This window comes from Dasypus novemcinctus, chromosome 3 (genome assembly GCF_030445035.2).
Source record: "Dasypus novemcinctus isolate mDasNov1 chromosome 3, mDasNov1.1.hap2, whole genome shotgun sequence".
In the NCBI taxonomy this organism is placed as follows: Eukaryota; Metazoa; Chordata; class Mammalia; order Cingulata; family Dasypodidae; genus Dasypus; species Dasypus novemcinctus.
Genome location: NC_080675.1, coordinates 92,928,313 through 92,949,844, shown reverse-complemented (window position 1 = coordinate 92,949,844; position 21,532 = coordinate 92,928,313). Strand labels below are relative to the sequence as shown.

The window sequence follows — 21,532 nt, the reverse complement described above, 5'->3', positions numbered from 1 at the left end:
TTGGCACAGGATTGACTCATGCGTGAGAGGGTGTACGTTCATGTCCACAGATGTGTGTGGGTTCTGTGTCCAGGTGTGAGTGAGTGATGCTGGCCCGCTTGCCGGATGGGGATGTGCAGGTGGGTGGGGCAGGGGAGGTCAGTGTGGTTCCTGGTGCAGAGACAGACAGTGGGAGCTGACAGGAAGAGAAACACGAGCAGCACCCGGATGGGGAAAGCTGAGCCTTATCCAGGGAGAATGCCAGGCCTTGTTACTTCTTTGGGGAAAATATTCGAGGGTGTAGAGGAGGTGGGCACAGGGCACGCCCCACCAGTTCACCTCTTCCCCACCTCCCAACCCCATCCTGAGGTCCTTGGGGAGAGTAAAAAAGCATGAAGGGAGCATGGCGGGGGCCTGGGCTGCCTCCTGCAGGCTGGCCAAGGGCATGGCTGTGCACTGCGGCTTAGGCTCACTACCCCAGGACATTCTCTGCCCCTTCACCTCCCCTAACCTGAACTGGGGAATTGAACTCTGAAAGACAGGGCAAGAACGGGAGGGGGACTGCCTACTTTTTTCTCTCCTCTCTTGTGTCTTTCTCCCATTGTCTCTGTCTCTCCCCTCTCTTTTCCTGCGTCCCTTCATTCCCTTTGACAGGGTCTGTCCTTCCAGATGATGAGGTGCTTGAGACCAGAGATAAGCCCAAGGGTCTTGCTGAGGTCTATGCCCTCAGTCTCCCACTCCCCAAGATTTAATGAGAAGACTTCAAGAGGGCGTTAGGGAGGTCTGGGAAAGTAGACAAAGGCTCTCACCCAAATGTACTCCTTACCACCTAGGAGTGGCCCTCAGCCCATGACTCAGTTTTTCCACTTATTCAGTTATCCCTGAAGGTTTGGTACAGATATCAGGGTGACACCAAAGGGGCAGAACTCTTTCCCTTCCTGCCCCGAACTGGAAGACCTTGCCCCCCTGCTGCCTGGCTTGGGGTAATGCCTCCTGACTCTCTCCCCAGGCCCTCAGGGCTAGAGGTTCGTCCTCACACAGGCCCTTGGGTTAGTCAAGGGTCTGGGGTTCCAGCCTCAGCAGAGTAAATTCCTCTCCAGCACTGGAGCAAGGGTCCTGGATCTCCCACCGCCTAGCTGCACTAGCCAAGCAGGCATGGGAGGTGTGAGAGAAGGCGTCTTCCCGCTGAAGCTGCTTTCCCTGATTGCCAGCACCCCATGCTAGAGGGTAGACTTGTCCTGACCCAGTGACTGGTGGGAGTCCTGCCTCAGGGAGTGGACACTGGGAAAAGCTGGCAGTCCCCATTCAGCCCCTACCCCTCATTGACTGCCCCTGAGAGCCTGCCTCCCTGGTCCCTCTCCATCCTCCTTTGTGCCTGGGGAAAAGTAAGACCATGGACTGGGGGGTACGGGGAGTAGGGAGTGGGCAGTGTGACTATGCCATCTCACCCCTGCCTGCCCTTTTCTCTGTGGACAAAACAGGCCCCAGGAGAGGCTGGCTCACCCCTTTCGCTGCAGACCACCCCCAATTTCTCTCTATTCTGGATCCCCTTTCTCGTCCTCTTAATCTTTTCTTCTTCCATCCTCTCTTCTCTTTCAGTAGCTTTCATCCTCTATTTCTCCTTCTCACCTTCTCCTCTGGCTAATCCCTACACCTTACTTTCCTTGGACAGTTTGATGTCAATGGGGAACCCAGAGTAGTTGTTGGTAGTGAGCAGAGTCATTATCTCCTTATTCCCCATATGGAATGAACCCAAACCCTCCTCTCTCTAGGGGAACTTGAGGTGGATTTGCCCTCAAGGAGAAAGGACAATAAGCCAGGGAGGGAATAAGCTTAGGTCTCTCCTCCTGCCCTTCAGCAGAGTGAAGGTCCATATACTAACCTGAGTGCAGAAATATAAGCAGGACTCCAGTTTTACAAAATAAAGTGTTTATTATGAAATTAGAGATGGAGGCCCCTCCCCTTCCTCCCTTTTTCCCCCTTCCCCATTGTTTTCTCCCTTCCCCTTCCCCCTGGGGCCTGGGAAGCACACAAGACAATGCCCGGAGCTGGGATGCCCGGGGCAGGCTGACAGCTGGGCAGAGCTCCAGCGAGGTGGCCAAGTGGAGGGGCTGGAGCTCTTGCCCTGGGAGGCAGGGCCGGCTCCTTCTCTGTTGCTGGAGGCCAGTGGAGCCAGGATGAGGCCATGAGTGATGGATGGAACCATGCGGGCAGGTCTGTAAGGACAGGAAAGCAGAGTCAGAGGTGAGGAGTGGGGGAGAGTGGGGGAGGGGCTCCGTCCCCAACCCCCGTGTGTCGCACACAGTGTAGGAGCACTGACCTGGGGCAGAGCATCCCCTGCAGGAGGGTGGGCAGCAGTGGCTGGAAGGGTCTCTTGCTTTTGGGATGGACAGCGGAAAAAACAAACAAACCAAAAAGCCAGTCACAGGGACCCAGAAGGAGGGGGTATGTGGGCAGGAGACAGACACAGAGCATGTGTGTGGGCAACAGAACAGAGAGAGTGTGTATGAGAGAGACAAAAACAGAGAGCCACGGAAAAAGAGAAATCACAGTGAGACAAAAGAGAGATTCAGAGTCAGAGTCACATAACTGAGACCCAGACAGAGAGAGGGGCCATCAGAGGGGAGTGTCACATACAGGGCCGGAGAGAGGCCCAGACACAGGCAGACAGAGCCCTGGAGAGACGTACAGACGAGTCAGGAGAACGAGGTAAGAGCGAGGTCGTCTGGGAAAGGAGGGAGGAGGGACACCGGGGTGGGGGCAGGTGGGGGCCCCTGGGCTGCTGCCTCTGCCTGCCTGGACGCTGTGGGGCTCACTCAGAAGGCCTGTGCGGGCTGCCCCACCTGGAGGGCAGGGCTAGGGCCAGGGCCAGGGTTGGCTCTCAGGGGGCCGGGGGCTCCTTGGCCCCATACAGCTCGGCCAGGGTGCGGAAGAGCGGACCCCAGTCGTCCAGCGGCTCCGCAGGGCCTGGGGTGCCGCCAGCCTCGCTGCCGGAGCCCAGGGAGCTGAGCGAGCCGCAGGAGGAGCCCCGGCCCTCGTAGCCGTACACCTGCACCGAATCGTAGGGAGGCACGCCGGGGTCCTCGTCGGCCTCGCGGAGCCGCAGCGCCAGCAGCTGAGCCACGTCGGCGGGGCCCGGGGGCCGGGGCTGGCGCGGCGCCCGGGCGCGGGGCAGCACGTCGCGGCGCGCGGGGGGGCCGGAGGCCGGCAGGGCCGCCCCGTCGGGGTTCTGCAGCGCAGTGATGTCGAAGGCCTCGGTGTCCTCCTCGCCGCCGCCCTCGTCGTCATAGGTGATGATGTTCTCACGGACGTCCTCCTCCTCCAGCACCATCAGTGCTTCCTGCTTCTGCCGACGCAGGGCCACGAAGAGCACCACCAGGGCTGGGGCGGGAGACGCGCACAGGCGGCTGAGCCGGCGGGCGCCGAGGAAACAGGGCGGCCTGTTTCCATACTGAAGGGCAGACCGTTTAGGGGATACAGGATACAGGTCTGACATCTGGCAAATCTCAGCTTTAATCCTGACTTTACCACATATTAGCTGTGTGACCCTGGAGAACTGCTTTACTTCTCTGAACCTCTTTGACCCTCAGTTTACTAGTGTGGGAAATGGAAAACCTATTTACCTCAGAAAAATTGAAAGGATGAAATGAAATACTATAGTGACTTGCCCAGAGCAGTACTTAGCACAAAGTAGGGACTCAATAAACAACTTTTATGGCTTGTTACTATCATTCAGGGTTGGTAGGTTAGGGAGATGAGGCCAGAGCTTTTCTCTTGGATGCGTCAGGCAGAAATCCTGGGGAAATCCAGGTAGGAGGGTTCCTTTAAGCCCTAGGGTGGATTTCCCCATGTCCACGGACCCACTGTTTTCCATACTCCTTGGGCACCTGGGCTTCACATCTATATCCCACTGTGGCCTGACTTACCAAGCAGGGTGCCCACACAGGTGACGATGGCAAGCAGGGCCCCGGTGCTGAGCCCAGCCGGTGAGAGCTGAGCCTCAGGTCGGCAGGATGCCACAGAGCCATCAGGCCGGCAGCGGCACACGCTGACTGTCACTGTGGCAGTGCTGCTCAGTGCTGGCTGCCCCCAGTCCCATAGTTCTATGGGAACAAGGTAGGGGGCCTGGCGAGGAGGAGCAGGGCGGGAGGGCAGCAGCAGGCTGGCGGAACCATCTGTGGGAAGGGAAGATATTGGGGCATCTCCCAGGACAACTTCCTTTTAGGGTCAGTCTGGCCCATGGAGCCAGCTTCTCATGCGCAAGGCCAGCAATGGCTGCTCTTAAAAGAGCAGTAGCAAAATAGTGCAAATCCACACCTACCTTCTGTTAGGTGGAGGGCACAGACTGGAGGGCAGGGGTCAGGTAGGCTGGGCTGGGGGGCTGGCGGAGGAGGACAGAGGGAGGCAGGTGTGCTCGTGGTTGTACTCGGGCCACCCACCTCGGTTGTCCCGGACTGTGAAATTCGCCTCGGGGCCCAGAGGGCCTTGGATGGAAACATGGCTGCTGTTGCCCACCTCGTCTCTGTCCAGGGCCTGGATGACCTGAATCAGCTGGGAGGAAGAGGAGAGGGCTTGGATGGAGTGGGACGTGGTGGACTTGGAGGCCCCAACCCCTCTGCCTCAGCCACTCACCTGGCCAGGGGCTGCAGAGTCACATACAAAGGTGTCATAGGGCTCAGCCAGCTGGGGGGCATTGTCATTCTCATCCAGGGTCTGGACAGCCACTTGTACCCGAGAGGCCTGTGCGGAGCTGTCTGAAGCCAGAACATGAACACATACATCCCCCCCAACGCCACACACAACAGTTTACATGCAGTACACACTGCATATGGGCAGGATGCCACATACAGCACACATCCAAGTGCAGCACATGAAATATGCAGGCAATATACAAGTAGCATACAAGTTGTGAAATGAATGGAACAATACCAAGTGCATACAACATTCAAGCATGTGTAATACACCATCCACGTCAACAGGAATGCAGAACCCATGATGTACATATGCAATAGGCCAAATACAGGGCACATATTGTATCAATGAAAGGCATATGGAGGGTGCATACAGATGGTACATAAACAGCCACGAAAGGGATGAACACATTCATACCATATGTCCAATGTACAATCAGTATTTAAAACAAATGCAACATACATGAAGTGGATGTTCAATATAGAGTGGATGCAGTATCACCTACTACACACCCAGGGTCCACATCCAGTGTGCACAAAGGCCATGCACAGCTCCGGTGGGATGGACACACATTTACACACATATACATGCACACCCCATCAGAGCTCTGAGAGAGGCTGTATTGCAGAATGAATACAGCTTAGTGACCTTGGGGAGAGAGGAGCTGCATGGTCTCAAGGGTGCAGAGCCCAGGCCTGCCTGGGCACCACAGCCAGACAGAGGCCCCCTCTTGACCCAACCCTTCTTCAGGTGGCTCCTCACTACCAGTGCCATCCAAGAGAAAATGGAAAATGTGCATCCCTGCCCAAGTGCTCCCCATTCCAAGCCTGAGCCTCCCATTTCCTTTAGTCTTTTCCTTCGGCAGGGGAAGCACTGGTAGGGCCTGGTGAAAGGGGCTGAGGTTCCACCCTGGGCAGGGCAGGCTGAGTGGACTGCCTGGCTAATGGGCTTTGGATGGCCCAGAGATAGGGTGGACATGAGGTCTACTCCTTCACTGCAGTAATGGCCCAGGGCCATCTAGTCAATATGGGGCGGAGGATTTGGCAGGAGGGGAAGAAGACAGTGAGAGGCAACACACACACACAGCTATGTATACATAGGCAGCCCCAAATAACACACACACATACCCCATTTCTATCTATCTATCTATCTATCTATCTATCTATCTATCTATCTATCTATCTATCTATCTATCATCTATCTACATACATAGCCCCACAAACATACATATACATACTGGGACATTCACACACACAACACAACTACAGACATACACTGCCATGCAACACTTAGTTGCATATAAATAAACATAAAACTATACATATACAATTAAATGCACATGAGAGGCAGTGGGGTGATAGTTCAGACTCTGCAGCCTGACTGGGTTTGATGGCTCCGCCACTTAATCTCTGCATGACCCTGGAAAGTTACTTAATTTCTCTTTGCCCAAGTTTCCTCATTGAAAGTAGGGGAAATAATAGTATCTATCTCATAAAGTTATGGTGATGATTAAATGAATTAACCCATATTTGGTACTTAGAACAGTGCCAGACACATTATAAGTAATCAATGCATTATAATCTGTCCAGAAACACCTACATACACAAAACAATATATGCAATTACCTATACGCAGCACTCATATATTTCCAATTGCACATACAGACAAAAAATACAAATATAACTTTACATATGAACACTCACCTATATACCATATATCTAGGTATAGCTTTATATTCACAAATATGTATGTTGTATGTATATGTATCTTTCATCATATAGAACTATACACATACACAAGTACATACCCGTGTGTACACATACAATTAACTGGACATATCCATGTACACATAGCTCTTCACGGTCTACACGCACAACCACACACAAGGCAACTTCCATGTACAGTACGCAGGCTTCCCCTGGGGGCATGAGCTGGGGTGATGAGGAACAGTTCACAGAGGGGAGGGAGGTCTCCTGCCTCCATGAACAGGACTGCCTGCTGACCCCTGCTCCACCCCCTGCGCCAGGCCCAGAGGCAGCTGAACTATCCTGTTGACCCCTCACCCTACTTTGGGGCTCACTAGCAGGGCTTCTTGGGAGGGGATATTGGAGTCCTCCTGTAGCTTAGGGGTATCATCCTACTCAGCCCTCCCCTGGCCCCCAGCTCCCAGCCTGAAGCAGCAGAGTGGGCAGGGCAGGATCTGCCAGGACACAGATTGGGGTTTGTTAGGGGCTAGAGCTATCTGAGGTTTGGCTTGCTTCTGGGTTGGGGCAAGTCAGGTCAGAGGTGAGTTTAGAGTCAGGGGAATGCACAGGCAGACCCACAGCGCTCAGCCCATCCCAGGAGACCAGGACGTCTGCCTGGTGGTGAGGATCCAGCTTTGGGACGAGTAGCCGTATCCTGGTGGGGATGCGATGGCAGCAGTCCACCCCATACCCCTCCACACACTCAGAGACAGCTCCTCTTGCCAGGAGGCTGCTGCCTCCTCCCAGGCCTCCAGGTGGTCCCAGGCCTCCTCACCGAGCTCTGTGGCCAGCACTGTGAGGTTGTGCCAGACATGAGCCTCACGGTCCAGGGGCACTGCCGTGTGGATGGTGCCATCTTCGGGCTCAATAGAGAAGCAACGCTTGGGATCCGAGTGAGGGAGGATGGAATACCTGGGGAAGAGACAACAGGACGGGGACTGACCTGGGAGCCGGACCAGGGCTTGATGGTACCTCTCCCCCTGCTGGTTGCCTTGCTGGGCCTCACGGCTCATCTGGGCAGAGGGCTGGAGCAGAATCTGTACCATGCACCCAGAACCATGCTTTGGGTTGGATGCCCTTAAAAGGCACATATCCCTGGGAGGTTACGAGTATTAAACACCTGTTCTCAGATGCAGAGGGATGGGTTTCCCTGGGGGTGGGGAAGAGAGACAGAACAAAAGGTAGAAGAGGGAAGAAAGCTATGTTTTCTAGATGTCTGCACTCTGCTGGGGCCCCAGGGGCCTCTGTTCTAGCCCCTGCTCTGCCTCTGACCAACTCAGTGACCTTGGGCAAATCTTTAACCTCTGTTTACTCACTCAACTGCAAAATGGGAAAGGTACCAGCACCTCCCTCTCAGAGCTGTGGCAGGGATGCCCGCTAGTGAAGTAGAAAGAGTGGCTGCTCAAGGCAGACGAATCTGGGTTTGAATCCCAGTTCTGCCACTTACTAACTGCAACCTTGGGCCAGTTCCTTAGCCTTTTGCAGCCTCACCCCTGAAACAATTGGTGAGGATAATACCTACTTCATGGGGAGGGTGGGTCATGAGAATGAAAATGAAAAGTTATCAAGGGAGTGACCAACAGTGACAGCTATTGTACTTATCAAATGACACTACATCTGTTTGTACTACCGCTGGGAGGTGCCACTGTTATCCATCCAGACTCTGGATTCCAGAGGGATTGGTGGAGTGGGGAGGGCTGGTTAGCCAGGTTCCTCCAACTTTCCCCTACCCCCCAGGCCTGCAAACCAGCAAGCCTCCCGCCTGGCTCCTAGGCAGGGGGACCGCTTGCCGCTGAGGGGAGGAGGCAGTGCTCCTTCCCTGAGTCCTGCTCCTCCCCTCCCACATCTAGCTCACCTGATTGGGCTGGCTGGGGAGTCCAGGTCTGTAGCTGAGACCTGGCCCACCAGGGTCCCGGGAGCCTTGTTTTCGGGCACAGCCAGGTGGTAGGCTGCCTGGGAGAAGGCAGGTGGCTCCGGGGCATCCTGCACAGTCACACGCACTGAGGCCACATCCTTGAAGGGCCCTCGCCGCAGGTAGGCTGGGTCGATGAGCGTGTTGGTGGCCTCCACACGGAAAGAGTAGAAGCGCCGGGTCTCAAAGTCTAGGGGCTACGGTGAGGGGACATGGAGAATGGGGTGAGGACATCTGGAAACCAAGCAGGCCCTAGGCCCGTGAGGGGTGGGCATCCAGGGCTCAGGCTTCCTGTGAGGAGAGGTGGACACCGGAGGGCCAGTGGCCTGGGTGGTCGGGGTGGGGGCAGAGGACTTAGTTGGCAATTCTAGGTCTGCCCCCAGCTCCATCACACACTTGCTGTGTGACCTTGAGCTAGTCACTTCACCTTTCTGGGCTTTAGGCCCTCATCTGAAAGATGAGAAGACCATGATCTCTAAGCTCCAACAGGGGCCTAAGTCTGTTCTAGGAGAGCAGGTACAAATGTGCCCAGTGGGTGGGGCAGGAGGCAGACATAAGTGGGTCTGCAGGTGTTAGCAGACAGGGAGCTAACCTTACGGATGGTGAGGAGCCCGTCTCGACCCTGGGGGTCCGTGCTGATGCTGAAGACCTCGGAGCCCTCCCCGTCCAGGATGCTGTATGCCATGAGGGCATTGTCCCCCAGGTCTGGGTCCTGGGCCCGCAGCCGGCCCACCAGGGTGCCCGGCCCTGCTGTCTCCACCACAGAGAACTGGTACAGGCCTTGGGGGTGAATGGAGGGAGACCCATTCTTAGAGAGGTCCTCAGCCCTCCTCTCTGCACCCCAGCAGATCCCTCTCCCAGGGTCTGCCTGGGGTGAGGATGGGAAGGGGAGGGTTCTCCAAAGGTCTTTGGAGTAAGATGGCACTGGCCCCTTACTCTGAGGGAACTTGGGGGGGTTGTCGTTGACATCGCTGAGGGTGACCGTCACCGTTGTGCTTCCCGACAGCCCCCCCATGTGGCCACCCATGTCTTTGGCCTGGATCACCACCAGGAACTCCTCCTGCGTCTCCCGGTCCATGTTGGGGATGGCGGTACGCACCACTCCTGGGGAGAGACACTGGTTCAGGGGGCATCTGCGCCCATGGCTGCTCCACCAGGTACCCCAGATCTGTCCTCACCAGTCTGAGGGTCCACAGAGAAGAAAGGCAGTCCATCCAGCACGGTGTATACCAGCTTGGCACTGTTTCCGTAGCTGGGGTCATCGGCATCGTAAGCAGTCACCTGGATCACGGAAGTCCCTGTGGAGGATCCCAGCACTCCACTCAGCAAATGATGGGGACTCAGATATGAGGGAGGCCTAGTCAAAGAAGGCGGGCTCTGGGGCAGGTGTAATGGGGGATGAAGAGGTAGGGGCACTCTGGGAGGTGGGAACTGGGAAGTTCAGAGCTCGGGCACTCACCGACGTTGGACATCTCGGGCACTGTGGCATGGTAGGGCCCGAGGGGAAAGACAGGTGGATTGTCGTTGATGTCTTGCACTTTGATGATGAATTCTGATGGGGGCTCCAGGGGCCGATTGGAGGCTCGGTCCACGGCCTGGGCCAGTAGCACGTACTGTGCCTTCTCTTCCCGGTCCAAGCTCTTGGTAACATGGATGTTTCCGGTGGCCTCGTCAATTACAAAGACGGTGCCTGCCCCCTCCCCGGTCAGCAGGTATTTGGTGCGACCTTCACCCCGGTCCACATCTGAGTGCAGCTGTAGGGGCCGGGGGAAAATGGCCAACTGCTCCAAGAGTGGGGTCAGAGGGCTAAAGAGTCTGGGTTTGGGTGGAATGTTGGGAATCCTGGGGGATCAAGCCCTCTGTAAAAGTGATGAATTTGCAGGGCAGGACCTATGGGTCGGAAGATTCAGGGTAGATATGGCAAGGGTTGTTCCTTACCTTACCAATGAGGACGGGCTCTGGACCGGCATATTCCTCAATGACAAAGAACTGGTTCCAGACCCAGCTCCTTCGGGTCCGCAGCAGTCCAGGCCCTGGCCCGCCCCGGGACCCTGCCCAGGCCCAGGCTGGAGCTGCCAGATGTCCCACGCAGCCCCAGCCACCCAGCCAGGCCAGTAGGAGCCTCACCAGGCTCCACATGTTTGGGCTCTGGCCAGGGCTCTGTTCACTGGCCCTGGGTGTTGAGGCTGGGCCAGGCTGGGCAGCCCATGAGCTGGCTGGGGTGGAGGGGCAGATGCATTGGGACTACCCCATGGATCCACACCTGCAGGACAGGTAGCTGCTCAGGGGCAAGGAAACCCTTACAACATCCCCTACCCCCACCCCAATTTAGATGCTGAAGACCAGACATCCGAGGAACCAGACACCCCACTGCCCAGAACCCAGAGTAACAGAGAGCAGACAATTGGATCTTTCCCTCCACCCAGACTCTGCCTGTATTCACCTCCAGCCCTCTAAGCTGATAAATCTTCGGTCAGTCAACTCTGAGCAGGGAAGCTGGAGAAGGGAGCTGGGGAAGAAAACAGGAGAGGGAGTGCTGGGAGAGCTTGGAAGCCCAGACCTGCGCCCAGACCTCCCAGGTTGGCCTTGCAGCTAGCGGGGCTGGGGGAGGTGGGGCTACCAGGGAAGGGCCTGGAACTTCAAGGGGCTGGAATTAGTCAGGCTGGCCTTCAGGTGTCTGGGGTCGGGATGAGAGATGACAAGAGTGCAGCCCAAGGCAGGATGGGCAGCTGTGAAAGAGCCCCTCCCCCAGGGGGATTCCCCACCTCTCCAGACCCTGCCCCTAGGCCGCCTGGCCAGCTGCAGCTCTTGAAGTAGGCAGAGTGAGGGCCAGAGCTGGAAGAGGAGGGGACAGACAGTGTTGGGGGCAGGGGAAAGAGAATGGGGGATGGGTGGTGGGTGAAGGCAGAAGCCAAAGAAACAGCATGATTGGGGTGAGAGCAAGACTCAGGGACTGTCCGGCGGGACAGAGAAGTCTAGACGCAAGACAAACAGAATGGCAGCAAGGGGCAGAACGAAAAAGCTCAAAGAAGGCAGCCTGGGTGCCTGAAAGGCAGAGCAGAGTCATAGGTACCGCTGGGCTGGGGAACGGGTCACCAGGGGGCAGAGAGTCTTTCCGCGTCTGTGTCGCGCAGGCAGGGGCAGCCCTCTGCTGCCGGAGTCAGGCCAGCTGTGGGAACTTCATTCTCAGGGAGGACGCAGCCAGGAGGCGCTGAGGGTGGGAAAAGCTGAAGGAAAGGAGCTAGGGAGGATTCTTCCCACTGCTCTCTCTCCTCGCCCTCCTCCTAGGGGGACCCCTCAGGTAGCTGCCGCCCCTCCTCCCCCAGAGTAGACACACACCTGACGGTCTTTGCCTCACGAGGGAAGAGGGAAGCCGGAGGGAAGCCGAGGGTTCAGAGAGGGAGGCGGGACGAAGGAGAAGAGAAGGAAGGGGGACAGACGAGTGAGTGGTAAACTGGAGAGCGGGAGGGGAAGAAGAAGAGCGCGAGGGCACAGGGGGAGGAAAGGAAGGCGGGAGAGGGGAAAGAAAAAGGCAGAGGAAGAAAAAGGCGAAGGGAGGAGATGGAAAAAGGGCAAGAGGGAGAGAGAAGGGATGGAGGGACAGAGAAGGCAAACAGGCAGAGAAGAGAAAGAGAGGAAGAGGAAGAGGAAAATGGAAATAGAGGAGAGAGGTGCGAAGGAAGAGGGCAAAGCGAGAGCGCGCGGGAGAAGGGACCCGGCATTGGGCTCCCAGCCACGGAGCGCCCCGCTTTGAAGACACCCGCAGGCTGTCGGCCCCCTGCTGCCGCTCCGCGGGTTCCCGACCCTGGGCTCCCGCGGGCAGGAGGCCTTACCTGGCAGAGCCGAGGGGCCCAGTCAGGCCCCAGTCGCCGGGTCCCGGGCGCGCAGCCCCGAGCCGATGGGATCCGGCGCCGCGGCTCCGCTGCAGGTCTGAGCAGCCCCGGCGAGAACAAGGGAGCGAGACGGAGGGGGCGGGGGAAGGAGGCTCCGCCTGCGGAGGAGCGAGGCGGCTCCGCGCCGCGCGGGAGAGGAGAGCCCAGCCTCCGACCCTCCCCGGCCAGCCCGGCCCGCGCGGCGGGGGCGGGGGCGGCGCCTGGCGCCCGCCCCTTGGGCGCTCGGGGGTTGCCGGGCGCATACAGATGCGGCGCGCCTCGCGGACCAGGCCCGCAGCGCCTGGTAGGGCACTCCAGCGAGAGCACGCCCCGGCCCGGGCGCCGGGCCCTTCGCGAACAGCGGGCGGGAAGCGTGCTCGGGAGTGCGCGAGGCGGCCTGCACGCCCCCTGCAGCGGGCTACGGGCGAGTGCGCCGAGAGGCGGGGATTTCGGAGCCCGATGCGGAGAAGCCCGGTTCCCCGCTCCCGGCCCGGCTCTTGGGGCGGGTGTGGACCCCAGCTTATAGGCGGTGGCATTTTGGGACCCCGTGCAGGGCACGACAGCAGGCTAGCTGTGTTGCGCTTGAGGCTGGCACAAGGGCCCAGGGAATCCGCCGACTGGGGGCCAGCCCAAGAAAGCAGGCACGACATTGGCGGGAGGGGACAGAGGTGGGGAGTGGAGCCTTTTTGGGAAGCTGGGTTTTCGAGCGACTGGGCGAGCCGTTGTCGCCCCCTGGTGGCAGTTCTGGGAAGCACCTCGGAGGCGAGCAGATGACCAAATGTTTTGTCCACAGGACTTAGAAACGGAAACCGAGCTTTGCCCTCCTAACCTTGTTGGGTGCCGCCACGGACAGCTAGGACGCTGCACTGCTACTTCCCTGGGAGTCTTCCCCAAGGAGCAAGAGCTACAGCTTTAGGCTGGTTAAAGCCTAGGCAAGGATGGAAGGCGGCAAGTGGTCCCTGCTCTGGGTGTATGGAGTGCAAGCCATGGGCCCCATGCCACAGGCATCCTCTTCAAGTCGATTTGGGTTTCATCCAGACCCTGCCCAATGAAAGCCACTCACACAGTAGTTAAAACTAAGTCAGATTTTTTTTTTATTATTTTCCATAGACCACATCATTTAATAATAAAAAAAAATAAAAATAAAAATTGAACAAAAGGAAAAGGTGGATATAAAGTGGAACCAGTGAGCTTGAGGCAGGGGCTGCAGGTCAGAAGAGATTGGGAACTGCAGGGGCCCGGGGACTCAGGAGGAGATGCTGATTCAGCTCATAGGTGACCCAGTCCTGGCCCCGGCTGTTCCCAAGAGGCTGTGAGGACCCAAGGGGGGTGATGAGCAGGATGGAGAAAAACTGCAAGAAGTTTGGGGCACCTGGCTGTTACCCACCTCTGGGCCAACCACCTCCGTCCCTAGCCTAGCTCTCCCCTCCCTTCTCACAGACAACAATGGGAAATGAGAGGGAGGAGAGGGCTAAGGCTAAATTCCAAGAGAGGTTACGAGGGTGGGGGGTGACAGATGGCCACTGCTCCATTTGCTATGTGGGGACAGGTGACAGCCATATTCATCACTGAGCAAATGGTATGAAAGGCCCTTGGTTCCAGGGTGATGGAGATTGTACCTATCCCTCCGTGGCCTCTACCCTCTCAGAGCAGGGTGGCTGATGCCTGCAGCTCTCTCTAGTGTTCTCACAGCTAGCGGCGCCCACCCCGGTCCCGCACAGGTGTGCTCCGACTCCGGCTCCTGCTGTGGCGCTTGGTGTCTCGCCGATCCCTCTCGCGGCCTCGTTCCCGGTCCCTCTCTCTATCCCGATCTCGATCACCGCGGTCTCGCTCCCTTTCCCTCTCTCTCTCCCTGTCCCTCTCCCGGCTGTGCTCCCGACGTTTTTCCCGTTCCAGCTGTCGGGTTCGTTCCCGTTCAGCTTCCTTCTCACGCTCTTTCTGCTCTTCTTCCTCCTGTTCCTTTCGCCGCTTCTCCCGCTCCTTGGCTCGTTCAGCCCGCTCTGCCTCCTTCTGAACAATCTGCAGCCAGACAGAAGAGGCAGAGAGAAGCAGGTATCTTAGCTCTGTCGACATCAGTTCCCATTTTGTTCCTGTGTCTGGAGCTCTGAACTAACTCAGGGTGAATGTGAGCTCTGCTGCTGCTTCCGTGTGAAAAAAATACAAAAAACTTAAACAGGAAGCAGGGAAGCTCAGCAATCGCATCTGTCCCTATCTCAGAGCATCCCTGTCCCTCCAAGATTGCAACTTTTATACCCACCACAGGTGACAGCACCACCTGTGTCTGACCTCAGGTATTCCCCTCGCTACCTTCACTCTAGATGTCCACAAACCTCTCTTCTCTTTGGTTCAATACCATAAGGCTAAAATTCCCAAAAGTCCCATTACTAAGAAACTCAATTCAAAAAGTAAAAATTCTAGAAATTAAGAAGTAGAAAAAATGGGTAAAATTTCTCAGTTAACTAAAATCAAACTCCAAGTAGCCTGACGGACACAGCCAGCTTCCCAGGCACACAAACCTCAGTTCCTGTCTTTGTGTCCATCTTCACCCCTAGAGTCTGGTGTCCCTATGGCATACTAATCAACTGGCTTTTTTTTTTTTTCGGGAGGCACAGGGAACTGAACCCAGGACCTCCCATGTGGAAGGGAGGAGTCTAATCAGTAGAGCCACCTCCACTTGTGTCTCTCATTGTGTTTCCTTGTGTCATCCCATTGCAAAGCTCACCACACCAGCTTGTCATGTCAGATTGCTGTCTTGCTCATCTTTAGTAGGCACCAGGAACCAAATCCATGTGGTAGGTGGGCAGCCAACTCGAGTCACATCCGCTTCCCCTAACTAGTTCTTAAAACTGCTTCTTTCTGTGATGCTCAGGTTCTTCCCTTATTATCTTAAGTCTACTCTCATTCTTGTAGTCATACAAACCTGCCCCTTGCACTGACCCCAAACCTCAATGCCATTGTGAGCAGGGCTGGAAGGGCAGCTCTCACCTGACTATCCGTCAGTGGGAGCCAATAGATGCAGGGTGCTGCTTTGGTCTTCCGGAAAAGGTCATCTAACAGCTTGGCAGGTGGTTCTTCCTGGGCTTTCTCTGAGAATGAAAGAGAGTCATATTCAACACATATGACCTTGTATCCCATCCTGTTTGGGTACCTTCCCCTCCTACTAGTGGGTATGTGTGCCCCCACAGTACCTTTCTTCTCACTCTTCTTTTCTTTAGATTTCGCACGTTCCTTGCGGCGGCGGTCACGGGACCGTGATCGGGAACGGGGTCCTTCTCGAACTTTGTCCCGATCCCATTCACGCTCTGATCGAGTTCGCTCCCGCCGCTCCATTTCCCGTTCCCGCTCTGCCCACTGCTCCCGCACTGCCCGCTCCTGCTCCCGTTGTTCTGCCCGGGGGTGCTGTGGTGGCTGGGCTGGGGGTGGGGGCGGGGGGTGCAAGGGCCGTGGGACTCCCTGTTCTTCTGCCTTAGTTTCAGAGGGACGGTCCACCAAGAGGCCCCGGTGATAGTCCAGCTGTGGGTAGAGGAGGGACAAGGGTAGTCAGGATGGAGACCACATCACTCTGAGGAGCCTGGGGAGGCAGCAGGGGCAGACTCCGAAGCCCTGTGGCTCATAAGGGAGCCCAAAGGGAGGGAGAAGAGGGAAGAACAGAATCTCTTTCAATGATGCAGGTTTGGCCAGAAGAAGCATGGCTGAAATCTAGCAGACAGTGACCTCCCCTGTCCCTCCTTCCCCTCTTCCCTTTCCCTAGGTTTCTTACCTCGTCTTGCTCAGCATAGTCAGCACAAAGGAATTTGGGATTGGATTGGGGCCATTTAACCCCATGCAGAGCTGTGCGAGTAGCAACTGCTTCCTCTACTGTTGAGTACTGGTGGAGGAAGGAGGAGGGCAGAGGGTCACAACATGTCTCCTGCCCTCCCACTTGCCATGATGTCCTTCAGCCTGCCCACATTGGTCACAAAAGGAAACATATTCTACAACCCAGAGAATCAGCTTCTTGCCCTCACCGTTACAAAGCAGTGAGATTTGATCTTGTCAATCCAGAAGGCCTCTTCCACTAAGGTTCCTGTACGCCCCAGGAGTTCCTTCAGTTGGCCTAAAGTGAAGGGACGAACCTGCCAAAGAAAATGGAGTTTTAGGGACTTTCAAGAATACCAGAAAAATAACCATGTAACTAGTCTAAGTATTTCCCAAACTGCTGTCACAGGAGTTAGGGTTAGGGTTCAAGAGGTTAAGGGGTATGTGAGGGCAGAGATATAAGGAACTTTCCAGCAGTGGTAATAATTACTAAGACATTATGTGCCAGGCACTCTGTTAATGCTCTACATTAGGGATTCTTAACCTTTTTTTGTTCCACGGACCCCTTACTAAGTCTACACTATATTGTGTATTATTTAATAAATGTATCACACCCACACCAACACATCCCTACAAGAATGTTTTTTCATTTTAAATTCAAGCTCACTGACCCCTTAAAAACCCCTGCTTTACCTGTATTATCATATTAAATCCTCCAAACAATCTTACAAGGTGATACTTTTTTTTTTCAAATGCCCATTTTTTCAGATGAGGTAAACAAATTAAGTTTGGTTAAGCACTTTGCTCAAAGTCAGTGACTGAGTAACTTGCTGCCCTAGGAGTCAAAGCTAGAAAGCATGAGTCTAAAGTTCAAACGTGTGAAATTTGGTTGGAATATGGGAAACAATGACTTACCAAATTGGAGATGTGAACAATGTTACTGATCTTGCCCCGGGGTGGGGAGGGCACCTGAGCAGTTCGGACAGGGTCATCAATTGTAATGGAAACTCCAGACTTCTGTTGGCTAATGGAACGTCGGGTTAAGGTATCACCTAAAGTCACTACCAAAAGAAAGCACACAAAAGGCCTTCAGTAGGGAGGCGATACTGGTGCTTTCACCTCCAACACTTCTCTCATAGTAAAGCTCCCTTTCTTTTACTCCCTACTGGTTATTTTTCCACCTACAGGTGCTGAGCACCTATACAGTGCAAGGTACTCCGCTAGGCTCATCTCATTGCTGACATCCAAAGATTAAAGAGAAGCAAACCCAGCCCAAGGAGTTTAATGTATTGGAAGGGAAAATAAAGAGAGATACATCAAATACTACCATACAAGGAAGAAAACTTTGGGAAGCGGACTTGGCCCAGTGGTTAGGGCGTCCGTCTACCACATGGGAGGTCCGCGGTTCAAACCCCGGGCCTCCTTGACCCGTGGGGAGCTGGCCCATGTGCAGCGCTGATGGGCGCAAGGCGTGAGCCCCTTAAGGAGAACCGCCCAGCACAAAAGTGCAGCCTGCCTAAGAATGGCAGCGCCCACATGAAGAGCTGACACAACAAAATAGAAACACAGATTCCCGTGCCGCTGACAACAACAGAAGCGGACAAAGAAGAACACGCAAATAGACACAGAGAACAGACAACCGGGGCGGGGTGGAGGGGAAGGGGAGAGAAATAAATAAAATTAAAAATAAATAAATCAAAAAGAAAACTTTAACTACCTTAAAAAGAAGTCTAAAGAGAGTGCTCTGGGAATTCAGGGAGCTACATTGTGTTTTACTCATACTATGTTACCCACCTTTCTTTACTTCATGCTCCACAGGTGGAGGCAAGGCCACTTCTACTGAAACCTGGGGAGCTACAGGAGGTTCTGCTTCAGGCTCCTTCTCTTCTTCCTCTTCTTCTCTCTGCCCATTCTCCTGGCCCTCTGCAGGTACTACCTATAAGAGCATTATACAATAGAGGGGACCTATTAAAATCAGACTGGTATATTTCTCCCAGCTTCAGGTTGCCTGATGAGAGAGGGTATTAAAATCAACCTACCATGTTCTTTCCACTAGAGGGAGATTCCATGACTAAGTTCACCTCTAGCAGATATGGGATTGTTTGTGCTCCAAGTTTGCCATGAAGGAACACTAAGGCAAGAGTCAGCTAACTTCTTTAGAGGGAAAGTAGTATTTTAGGCTTTGTGAGCCATAATCTCTATTGCAACTACTCAACTCCGACACTGTAAGGCAAAAGCAGTCCTAGACAAGACTAAGTGAAGGGGTGTGGCTATGTTCCAATATAACTTTATTTACAACAGTAGGCAGCAGGCCAATTTGGTCATCCACTGACCATGAATTTAGGCACAAGAGGCAAGACAGTCCAACCCTCTGCAGAGAAGGGAGAGTTACCTCATAGGACTCTTAGCTTCTCAGTTGACTGCTCTGCCTCCACAGCCCCCTCCCCACACAATGGGGTGACAGAAGTCTTACCTGAGTAACTGTCCGGCATATCTTTAGTCCCTTGTCATGGGTCCCATCGTCACCATTACGCTCTGTCTCATCCTCAGAAATGCGGGAGTCATCAGCATGAAGATCCACAATAGCCTCCTGCCCCGCCAGGGGTTTGATGTCGGGGATGAGGCTCTGGGACACAGATACCACCCACCCCGTTACACTGGGCCCATGTCTACTCCCACCTTAAAAGGTCTCATCCTCCCTTCCCCGGCTCCTCCCACCTCACCTTGAGTGATTCAGTGGTGATACTGATGGAAGGTTTCTTCTGTGTAGTGGCTGTGCTGGCTCCCCAACGCCGCTTCCGACCAGGTTGGCCCCCCTCTGTGTCACTGTTTCCAGCTGGAACCGCTTTGGTAGCTGCTGTCCCCAAGAAACAGTACCCAACAGTTAGATGGCCTTAGGCCCTCTGCTGGTTCACGCCACAATACCCACCAGGTAGCTGTTGGCTGAAGTTTTAATAAATAAAAGGTTAATTTATGGAAATCATATTTGGGGACTGGGGAAAACATGGCTTCAAAGTGAAAAAGAGGAGTGTTGCCATTACCTGACAGATAGAAACTACTGCTCTCTGAAGGCAACGAGGGAAGGGTGACTAGTTTAAACATTTAGTGGTAAGTAGAAATATCTAAAGTAGTGGGGAATACAGACTAAGAAGTTCATGTGATTACGTGGTTACGAAAATCCAGATTAAAATAATTGAAGATAGATAATGTGATCCAGTCATCCTTAGAATAATTTTCACATTCTGAGTTTTAAGTTACAAAGATCTATTATGCTTTTGTCAATCTAAACTTAGTTTCTTCTTTGAGAAAATGTTATAAATGTTACTGTTTTTGGTGTGGTGTGCTCTCATTTCCTCAGATATTCTTTAAGAATAAAATGTAAAATGGTAAGAATCCCCAGCATTTTAAAGGAGGCCCACATACCCACTCCTGGCCCTGAGGGTCCAGATAGCTGAAAGAATATGCCATGTCTAGGATTAAATGGGAAATGGAATGAAATATCTCCCAGTGTACCCTGTCAGAAATAAGAATACGATGGAGAATATGGCATTGATTGTCTAAAGTTTTGATTTTAAAATAAAACCCCATCATATTCCAAGAAGATACAGATTTGCTGGAGGAAGGATGGGATGGGAGGGGACATCTCAAGAATGCCACTGAATCTATTTTCCCTATCAACTCTGGTTTTTATGGCACTCTCTGACGTTTACCAGAAATTTGGGGCTAGACTTACAGACAACGGAGATCTTCCTCTTGAATGATTTAGGCAGCGAGCTCTGTATAGAGAAAAAAAAAGGGGGGGGGGGAGGGGAAGAGAAAGAGACACACCCCACAGAAAGGGGGGAAGGAGGTTAGATGGGGCAGTCTTAGCATAAGCTCCAAAGACACAAAGAGAGAGACACAGTGACAGACAGAGACCAAAACAGAAGCGGCAAACGGCAAAAACGAAGCGGAATAAATGCAAGTTAGAGAAAAAAATAAAACCAAACATCACAGCAGGGAAGTCATCTAGTCCATACTACACCTGTGTATTAGCTTAACCAGAAATAAGCTCAAATTGAAATTCAGTAGCCTCCCAGCCCTTCAAAGATTTTGGTCATGCCCTATTCCACTGTCTCTATGGGTTAACAGGATGCCAAGCCTAACAAAGGCTCAGGATTGGGAAATCTAGTCCTTCTCCCGGGCCTCTCTTTGCTAATAACTCAAGGAAAGCACATGAAAACAAGGAAAACCAACTTAGGAATGGCTACCCTCCCCTTTCCTCAATGCCAGCCAGACTCTCCCTGACAATGGCTTTGAGTCATATGGATAGCAGGCTGTTAAAGACTATGTAGCCCCCCAACCCCCTACTGTGTAACAGGGCAGTACCAGACCCACTAGAGATGAGGCACATAAGACAAGTGCTTGCAGAAAGAATTTAAAGGAGTCTTTACATTTTTGGAAAAGGAAGGTTTCTATTAAGGGCAGACTGTCCACAGGCAGATTCTTAAACCTGCCAACCACTTTATGTTAGCAGAGCCTTACTGATTCCTCTCTAATTGGGACTCAAGCCTTAGGGGCTCTGCCAGTTACTAGAAGGCAGCTTTCAGTTCCCACCCCAAATATCCAGTGGTAGAAAGGAAGTATTAACAGATCAACAAGAAAGGGAGACAGACAGAGAGAGACAGAGACAGAGACTAGGAGAATAGAAACTTTTAATGCAAATGCTTATTTCTGGAAAAACTAAGACTACCCTATACCCTTCTAAAGGGTAGGGCCAAACCCTCCTGATGAAATTCCCTTTTCCAATCCACCCCCCAGCCCCGTTTATGTCGTCTAACCAAGTCTCCTTGGTCTCCGTTAAGGGCCAGCCTGACCCCTAGCTGGGCCGCTCTTGATGGGTAAGTTAGTGAGAAAAAAAAGGTCTTAATTAAAACAGGAAAAACATGAATCAAATAAATAAATAAACCCAATAAAGAAATCAGAAAACTAAAGAAAAATTTAAAATAAAAGGTTAAAAATAAAAAAAGAGAGAGAGAAAAAAAGAAGAAAATAAAGAAGAAAATAAACTAGGAATATGACAAATGTTCCAGGTACCATCTCACACCTGGGATCTTCAGTTCAGCCAATCGCACCTCACTGTGTACTGTATCTAGTCAACCGCCGGTCCAATCAGAATGAGCCCTCCCTGCTAGGCGCTGTGCAATTGGTGGGGGGTTGGGTTGGCAAAAAAGGTGGGCGCACGGCGTGGTAGTCAGCACGGCACTGCCAGAGTCCTCCCAGGGGCGCAGGGGGGGCGGGAGGGAAACGTGTGGGGGGACGCTGCCCAGTTTCCATGATGTCAAGACAGTTCACTGGCGGTGGCCAGGCTCAGCAAGGGGCAGAGGGGGAAAAGGGGAGTGACATCAGTCCCAGCCTGTAGGGGCATCATCTTGCAGTCCCTGATGAGATGGCTTGTGAGAAGCAGGTCCTTGCCTTTTAGCGTGAGAGGCAGAACTCTATGTCCACCAGTGGCAAACTGCAGCAGTAACACCACCCCATACTTGGAACGCAGG

General features: G+C 53.8%; 2 protein-coding genes across 10 annotated transcripts in view; both read right to left on the bottom strand.

Moving 5' to 3' along the window:
- Positions 1-1,908: 1,908 nt before the first annotated feature.
- Positions 1,909-12,380, bottom strand: CDH24 (cadherin 24). Of its 5 annotated transcripts, none has more exons than XM_058293733.2 (15): positions 12,162-12,380; positions 11,402-11,555; positions 10,772-10,837; positions 10,267-10,591; positions 9,788-10,082; positions 9,507-9,626; positions 9,265-9,432; positions 8,921-9,108; positions 8,272-8,525; positions 7,192-7,328; positions 4,612-4,733; positions 4,419-4,530; positions 3,906-4,154; positions 2,300-3,360; positions 1,909-2,195 (listed from the first exon to the last, which is right to left on the bottom strand). In XM_058293733.2, exons 4-14 carry the CDS (start codon positions 10,465-10,467, stop codon positions 2,861-2,863), a joined length of 2,346 nt encoding a protein of 781 aa, XP_058149716.1. In that variant the 5' UTR covers positions 10,468-10,591; positions 10,772-10,837; positions 11,402-11,555; positions 12,162-12,380; the 3' UTR covers positions 1,909-2,195; positions 2,300-2,860. The 5 variants fall into 5 exon arrangements, with proteins under 5 accessions (XP_058149716.1, XP_058149715.1, XP_058149718.1 ...); XM_058293732.2 differs by having other exon boundaries at positions 11,402-11,539; XM_058293735.2 differs by having other exon boundaries at positions 9,788-9,968; positions 11,402-11,539.
- Positions 12,381-13,270: 890 nt separating this feature from the next.
- The window catches only part of ACIN1 (apoptotic chromatin condensation inducer 1), a 31,977-nt gene continuing 23,715 nt past the window's right edge, over positions 13,271-21,532 (bottom strand). For 2 of the 5 annotated variants that reach the window (XM_058293728.1, XM_058293730.1), the window contains 10 exons: positions 19,732-19,774; positions 18,722-18,855; positions 18,472-18,588; positions 17,793-17,934; positions 16,914-17,059; positions 16,208-16,315; positions 15,961-16,068; positions 15,389-15,713; positions 15,186-15,286; positions 13,271-14,219 (listed from right to left, as the gene is read on the bottom strand). In XM_058293728.1, the coding sequence (XP_058149711.1) occupies positions 13,893-14,219; positions 15,186-15,286; positions 15,389-15,713; positions 15,961-16,068; positions 16,208-16,315; positions 16,914-17,059; positions 17,793-17,934; positions 18,472-18,588; positions 18,722-18,855; positions 19,732-19,774 (1,551 nt within the window). In that variant the 3' untranslated portion in view covers positions 13,271-13,892. Of the gene's footprint in view, positions 14,220-15,185; positions 15,287-15,388; positions 15,714-15,960; positions 16,069-16,207; positions 16,316-16,913; positions 17,060-17,792; positions 17,935-18,471; positions 18,625-18,721; positions 18,856-19,731; positions 19,775-21,532 lie in introns of all 5 variants that reach the window. The other 3 variants (XM_004474552.4, XM_058293727.1, XM_058293729.1) reach the window with 3 other exon arrangements.

What these genes read in the sequence shown, in the direction of transcription:
- CDH24 (XM_058293733.2), bottom strand. Translation starts at nt 10,467, where the DNA reads ATGTGGAGCCTGGTGAGGCTCCTACTGGCCTGGCTGGGTGGCTGGGGC. An exon ending in CCCCCCCAAGTTCCCTCAGA is followed by an intron (nt 9,109 to 9,264) that starts GTAAGGGGCCAG and finishes TTCACCCCCAAG; the next exon opens with GCCTGTACCAGTTCTCTGTG. An exon ending in CTGTGTGGGCACCCTGCTTG is followed by an intron (nt 3,361 to 3,905) that starts GTAAGTCAGGCC and finishes CTCCCGCCCCAG; the next exon opens with CCCTGGTGGTGCTCTTCGTG.